The sequence below is a fragment of the Opisthocomus hoazin genome, chromosome 1 (genome assembly GCF_030867145.1).
Source record: "Opisthocomus hoazin isolate bOpiHoa1 chromosome 1, bOpiHoa1.hap1, whole genome shotgun sequence".
Taxonomy (NCBI): domain Eukaryota; kingdom Metazoa; phylum Chordata; class Aves; order Opisthocomiformes; family Opisthocomidae; genus Opisthocomus; species Opisthocomus hoazin.
In genome coordinates this window covers 21271774-21279258 of record NC_134414.1, presented here as the reverse complement: position 1 = coordinate 21279258, position 7485 = coordinate 21271774, and the positions used below count along the sequence as shown (strand labels likewise).

The window sequence follows — 7485 nt, the reverse complement described above, 5'->3', positions numbered from 1 at the left end:
GTGCCTTGGGCACAGATAAGATGATGTGGGGATTACAGTTATCTAGGCCACAGAGCAGTGTGCTTTCTGGGAAGAGACACTGCAGGGTGGCAGAAATACCTCTGTGTACGCTCAGGCAGAGGGAGCATTGACATCGGCACTGAAAATCAATGAGGCAGGAGCATGCAGTGAGTCAGTGGCTCTTTAAAGCATTGCATTGTACTTCTCAGACCTCCTAATCCCAAACTTTCCTACCCAGCAAATGATCCTGGCTTTCGGTAGTCTGTATTTAAACGCAAAGAATATTTTGCTCCTATTCATTTTGTCTTAGATGCACGTGAACACAAGGAGCTGTGGGGACTACAGCTGCATGGGACAGCAACAGCTGCACTGTGTGCAAGACGGTAACTGTATGGTCAGGGCTCCACACACTGGAAATGATCTTCAGAGATTCTGAAATCTGCACACAGACTTCGGCAAGTGGCTCTTTGCTTCCTTTTCTTTTCCCCACATTGGGAGTGAAGACACCAACAGGCCAAAAGAAATTCTCTGTCAAATCCCGTGGAGTCCCAAGGGGCGCTCACAGCTCTGCTCTTAGCTCAGCACCGCGTCAGAAGAACTAAAAGCAGCAAATCAGCCCGCAGAGCCCACTGCATAGACAGCCTCCACCAAACCCTGCGGCCCAGCTTAGCCCTTTTAAAATATTTTGGGGGTGATGTCAGCACCTGGGTTGCCAACGCACTTGTTGCTCTCCTCCCTCAGCCTACTTTAGTTCCCACACTGGGACGGGGCATCCAGACGAGTGGGAGATAGACAGAAGCTTGGAGGGAAATAATATCTGCAGTGACCCAAAGTCCAGAGGCAGAACTACCATTTACCTCCTCAAGGTAAAAAAAATTGGCTTACTCATTAGGTCAGATTTTCTCTTGTCCAAGGACAGAGGAGGCTGGCAAAACAAGCTGGGAATGTAGGAATTTGTTAACTGCATGCACCGAGCTTTTAATATTTAATCTGCAAACTAAAGCAATTTCTATTTAAACTCTCTGCCTTCACGCTGGTATGGTCCCACGGCTTCTCTTGTTTACACCATAGATGTTACAGCCTAATCTGGCTTCTCTGCGAAGATTTTGGCTGCGTGGCTGAAATTGTTTATCTAGAGCTTATGTCTCATTTGTTTAAAAGTTTTTAATTTTATTTATATGGCATACAGATGGGATTAGTTCATGATACTCGTGATAAATTATTTTCATTTTTCTGCATGAACTCCAAGAACATACAAAATTCAAAACTTGCTGTGATAAAGTAAATAAATGACAATAACCAACAGAGAAGTTTTTGAATATAACTTGAATGAGATTTCTGAAGTAGGAGATCTATAGCAGCTTGAAAGTGCAGAAGAGTCAGAAGGTGCTTTAGAAAACGGTATTTCTTCCATAGGATTAACTCACAAAATTTGTAAAGTTCTTCAGAAATGAAATTATCTAACCTAAGGTTCTCCTTGTACTTTTAGTGGTAACAGAAATAATTCAGTTTTATTAGTCTGTCTTTAGAAGACAGTAGTTTGGACCTAGTTTCTTTAAAACACGAAACCATGCAAACAAATATGAGAATTTGAAGAAGTTTAACCAGTAATATATTTACAATGTATATCTGTTGAAAGTAATCAAGGGGGCTTGGGCATTATTTATTTGCTTGTACAAAGCAGTGCTAATTTCCAAGGACTGCTCACCCCTGTGCAGTGTATTTTGGGGTGACACTGAGAACGCTCCTTATCAAATGTTGGAAATCAAAGAAGGTGATAATCTGCCAGAGACAGCTTTTACTTTTTAAAGTCTCCAGTGCTTATTAACTACTAGCCACTGAAAAAACATTTATTTACACCAATATAAATAGCTGTGCTGAACCTGCCACGTTCACGCATCTGTTCTTCACATATTTTTCTTTTTCCTTAAAAGAGCCCGTGACCTGAGGGTTGAGCTCAAGGACGCTCCCAGCACGTCACTGAAGTTTTCCCCTTGCTCAACCTGCTGACCTCTGCTCTCCCCTGATTACTCCCCCAAAATGGAGCGATCCACACAAGAACTTTTCCTCAACTTCATGATCGTCCTGATCACTGTACTGCTCATGTGGCTCCTTGTGAAATCTTACCAGGAGTAAAAGACAATCAGAAACTCTGGGAGGTGATCTAGGTGTGTGTCTCTGCAGAGAAGTAACACCCACAGCACACCGCTGTGATTAGCTTTCAGTCAGCTGAGGATGTCATCCATCTTTTTTTACTCTCTCGTATCTGTTGCCCATGCTAATGTCTGTGATGGGTCTATGATGGTGTAATGATTTTGTTCTGTGGTGATCCAGCTAAAAAAAGGTAAAATGCAGGATCCTTAGGAACTGTTCGATGTGGCTGCCTCCTCCGGTAGTTACTGGGAGTGCTGTAGCCCCCCGCCCGCCATGCTGGCCTGTTTGGCGTCGGTGGTGTTATGTTCTCAAGGGTATGAAACCGCAGCATGCAATGTAACCGTCTGTGTTCACCAGCCTAAGAGGCACAAACTTGCTTAACAGAAAGGATGTGAAACCTCTGCTTGCACTTGCTCGTTTCACTTAAATAAAGAACATGTAAAACCATTTTTTGTAGCATTCGTTATCCCTCTCCTGGCCTGACTGCTGCTCACTGAAAGACCTGCTGATAATTGTGGTACATTGTGCCATGTGAGTCTCGAGGTTTGCTTTGTTCCTCCCACCTGCATTTTTATTTGTATTTTAAAAACAATTGCTGTAGAGTGGAAATCCTGCAGCTTAACAGATGTGTAGCCACATGAATGAGCTGTTCAGGTCACTTTTCTCTCCAGAGTGACTTACGCCACTGGTGCCTGTGGATGTGAACTTCAAACGGAACCTCTGTCCCACCAAGGCATTGTCAATAATTCCATTTTCTGAAGCTGGGTTTCGGGCAGGGATTTCCAGGATCCTATTTTTGGCCAGGCTATGCTTGGAGCAGTGCCTGGAGGGATGAGCCTGGGTCAGTGGCAGGCGCCCGCTGGTGCTGAAGCCCTGCTGTGAGCCGTGCCCGGGGTGGCCGTCCCTCGGGGTCCACTGTGGCACGGCCATGCTTGGCCTCAGTGGGACAAGGCACGAGTGTGTCTGCCTTGCTGTGATGGTGTTGTCGCCTGCTAAAAGGTCTTGATCCAGCTTGAAGAGCCCACAGTCCCTGGGTTTGTGAAATCAGTAGTGAAGCTCCTCCTAGGCATTCCCCACCTGCTATTTTAATGGATTCAGAGAATCAGTATCTTCTTCAAAACACAGCTCTCTGTAGGAAGGCAGTTAGCTGCGTGCCACGCTGCTGATACAGGCATCCTTCCCCTCCGGGAGCCGGCAAGGAGCGGGCAGCGTCGCAGGGCTGTGCGGAGTTAGCCGAGGCAGGTCTCTGGTACGGTCAGGCGGAGCGGTGCTGGCTGTGGCAGCTGGGGCTCGGGCCTGGGCTTTAAGGAAAGACCGCAAACATCGTGGTAGCAGCGCTTGTAAAGTGCGCGTGTTGCTTAAAGGTTGCCAGCAAATGACCCGTTGCCCTGTGTCACTTGTGCTGTCCGTCCGGTTTGCAGCTGGTGCCACTCATCCTCCCGGTCAAGAAATGCCCACTCCAGCGCAATGATAAAAATCACCTCTTGTTTACTCGTGGCTGCAACTGAGCAAACCTCCTTCCAGCATCTGCAGGGATGGCACATTTTCTGCAAGAAAGCCAAGACACTGAAATGAACTTTTGCCAGCTGTGGATGCAGCCTTTCTTGGCAGCCCACCTTGCACCAGGTGTTGCTGTATTTTCACTTATTTCCACAGTCGGTTTGTGTTCATAAGCTTGGCTGAGACAGGCAACAGTGGCTGGAGAAGGACACGGAAAAATCTATTTTTAAATACAGTGAATACTTGATAATTCAGCATGAAAGATTCTCATCTTTCACTGGCTGTGACTCCCCCTCTTAGCTGAACGTGGTGTCTTCATCCAGCATTATCAGACCTTCCCTGTGGCTTAAAAATAGATTTTCAGAGTCTCTGGTGCATCTTGGCTGTCGCAGGACACCTCACCGCTATGCGCCAGTCTCACCTGGCAGGGCTGAGGCTTTTCTGCCAGTCCCAGAGCACACGGCCGCTGCCCAGGGAGAGCAACGCCATGAGCAAACTGACGCGTTGGGCTCATCTCAGGCTACCAATGGGAAAAGCAGAGGTGTGAGCTTCGCTGTCTGAACCAGCTCAAGGTGATACTAGAAATTTTCATATAGGAAGAGAAAATGTTCTGGAGATTTTGGGCCACCCACCACTTTTAGCCATCAGGTTTTTGTAGTGTAGACATGAATCTAACTTTGACAATATGAATAAGATAAAGCACTCCTTCTGAATTGCTAGAAGTGAGCATACCAGCCTAAGCAGTCCTCTTTTCAGGCTTTTAGAATTTTTAAGCAGATTTTGGATGAGTTAAGTTATTTGCCTAAGTCATTTGCCTAAAACTGAAGAAAAAGGCAATTCAAATGTTGGTGCCAGATGTCGTGAAGAGCCAGCACTGTGCAGGTGCACAGGCACACTAGTGTCAAAGAGCATCAGCCAAATACACATGTACACACAAAATTGCCCAATTTGAGAGAGCTTAATGTAGCTGCTCTAACTCCTCCAGCCTCTCTAGGCAAACAGTGCTTGACAACGCTCACAGTAAAAAAGCTTCTTATCTTTAAATCTAATTCCTGCATTTCAGTTTGTGCCCATTGCCTCATGTCCTGTCGTTGGACATCACTGAGAAGAGTCTGTCTCTGTCTTCTTCATTCCCTCCCATCAAGTGTTTACATATGTTCATAAAAGCCTCTCTGAGTCTTGTCTTCTCCAGGCTGAATGGTCCAGACATTCTCAGCCTTTCCTCATATGTCAGAGCTCCAGTCCCTTCATCATCTCTGTGGCCCTTTGCTGGACTTGCTCCAGTATGTCCATGTCTCTCTTGTACTGGGGAGCCCAGCACTGGACCCAACACTTCAGGTGTGCTAAGCAGAGGGGAAGGATGACCTCCTTTGACCTGCTGGCAATACTCTGCCTGATGCAGCCCAGGAAGCTTTTGGGCTTCTGCTGTGACAGCCCATTGGTGGCTTATGGTCAGTTTGGTGTCCACCAGGACCCCCAGAACCTTCTCTGCCGAACTGCTTTCCAGCTGGTTGGCCCAGCCTGTCCTGGTGTCTGGGGCTGCTCCTCCCAGGGGACAGAACTTGGCACTTCCCTCTGTTGAACTTCACGAGGTTCCTGTCAGCTCATTTTTCCAGCCTGTTGAGCAGGACAACACTCTGGTGTATCAGCCTCTCCTTTCAGTTCTATATCTTTACTTTACATCTTTCCATGCATATATTTACATACTTTACATCATTTTAGTTAACCCATACCTGTTTTCAGCTCCAGATGTCTGTCCCTGCTTTGTGGCCCCTAACACATTATGAATGATGTACCATGAAAAGTATTTATTATGCAAGCTCTCTTTTGTATTTGCAAGCTTTTTTGTTTATATATATATAAATATTTCTACGTATATATGTATGTATGCCAACATTTGACGTAGTGTGCACAGGACATGAACGCAGCACAGTACCTGCTCATGGAGAGGATTGCCCAGGTGACACTATATTTACCCTGTTTTCCTGCCTACTTTGTCGAAGGCACTCTGTGTAGCACCTCGGAAACTGCCAACAGTGAGTAAAAGAGTGATTCCTCATGACTCTGACCTGACTGGAACAAGGCAATTTTCCTTCTGGCATCTAAGTATAGATGAATTAACCTCACTGAGAACCAGAAGTTCAGCAGTGGCCTTTCCATTCACTTTACTGGGCTTTGGATCAGACCATAGCTACCTAATTTTAGATGTTCAGGCTTCAAAAGTTTGGCTTTAGGCCTGGCAGTTTGGAATTGCTAAGTGCTCAGCACTTCACTCAACAGAAAGCAGAGACACAGGATGTTCAAAGTGTTTTTGGAAATAAGCAGACCACTAGTTTGTGTGCCTGGATGCCAACCTAGAAACCAAATTTTAGGCACCAAGATATGAAGCTTTGGACAAATATTAGAAAATTATTCAAAGGTGTTTATAAAAATGCTTCTGTCAATCAGAATTATTTGCAGTCGAAACAGGTTTCTATAACTTTTGCAAGAAAAAATGTTTTCTTCTCAAGGAAAACTAAAATTTGTCAAAGGCAAACAGTGTGCTTCAAAACCAGCTGTGTCCATTTTGCTTTTGAATGGTGTGATTGTGGCTGTAGGCTGTGTGACTTGTGCCCCTTTCCTCCTTTATTGCCCAGGCTCCAGGTCAGGCAGGTTCTCTGGCCCGTGTGACATAACCAATCACTCTCGTGATGTGTCACCTCCAAGTCACAGGATAGGAAACTGTCATGCAATGAGCGAGAGAGAGGAGGATGGGAAGAAGGTGATCGACACTGAGGAACTGCGTGTGCTGTGTTTCCACGTGGGTTGACTACAGACCATTTCTTGATGACATATTTTTGTTTCCAAAGATTCACTTAAAATTCAGTTTTCTGTGGAATAGTTTGCACGCTGTGTAAGCATTATGTGTGTGTGGTGTGTGCGTGTATCCTCAGTAGATGACATGGAAAGACGGGAAGAAAATGGAAAGGTAAAACCCAAGATTCCCAGCCTTATTACGCCAGCATTCCTATGTATGCACCTAAGTTTCCTCTGGACAGAACCAAGAAAATGTTAAGCACAAATAACTTGCTTGCTTTGTAGCAAGTCCGGCATGGTTCTGTTTATACAACTGCGTTTGGAAGTGTCCCAAAGGTGATAGACACCCTTGCAATTCAAGAAGAACTTTGCACAATAATTATCTATATTTTGGTGGTGCAGTGAGCTAGGAGGAATCAAGAAGACGGACAGCTGCTGACACCCTGGGATGCCATTGTGGGGGCTCCTAAATCATTCTTCACCTACACAGCTGAGCTGGCTTGCCCCTTGTGCATAGGGTTTACCCACAGATTAGCATCTCGCAGGTCTGAGCTGGAAAAGCCTTTGGCATGTTTCCCAGGGCCGTATACAGCTGGTGCTCAAGCCAATCAACTCTGACCTCTTAGCTTAACAGTTCAGCTCTCAGCTTCTAAAGAGAGATGACAGCATTTTCAAGCAGGCTCCATTATGCTTATCAGCTAATGCTAATCTCTACTCGCACTGAACTGATCTGCAAGGGAGTGTAAAGAAGCATAATTTAATGCAAAATGAATGGAGATGGTCAGTTTGTGCCAGTATGCTTGCAGTATTGCACTAGTACTTGCCAGTTCTTCACTGTAGCTGGTGGATGAGGAAGATGAGTAAGAAATTGGTTTTGGCAGCATTTGTTAAGCGAAATGTGCACCTACACTTCCTTTTACTACAGCTTGTATGGCAGGGTCCTGCAGGGTGTTTGTACGGTGCATGGATGTGCCTTGATCTATTGGCTTTGCACATATGCCTCATCCTGTATGCAGCAGAGCTGTGTCTCTCTTC

General features: G+C 45.6%; 1 protein-coding gene across 1 annotated transcript; it reads left to right on the top strand.

Moving 5' to 3' along the window:
* Nucleotides 1-669: 669 nt before the first annotated feature.
* On the top strand, nt 670-2601 carry SLN (sarcolipin). Its single transcript, XM_075427365.1, has 2 exons — nt 670-866; nt 1935-2601. Exon 2 carries the CDS (start codon nt 2041-2043, stop codon nt 2134-2136), a length of 96 nt encoding a protein of 31 aa, XP_075283480.1. The 5' UTR covers nt 670-866; nt 1935-2040; the 3' UTR covers nt 2137-2601.
* The last annotated feature ends 4884 nt before the right edge of the window (nt 2602-7485 follow it).

Coding starts and splice junctions, on each gene's coding strand:
- SLN (XM_075427365.1), top strand. CDS start 2,041: ATGGAGCGATCCACACAAGAACTTTTCCTCAACTTCATGATCGTCCTG.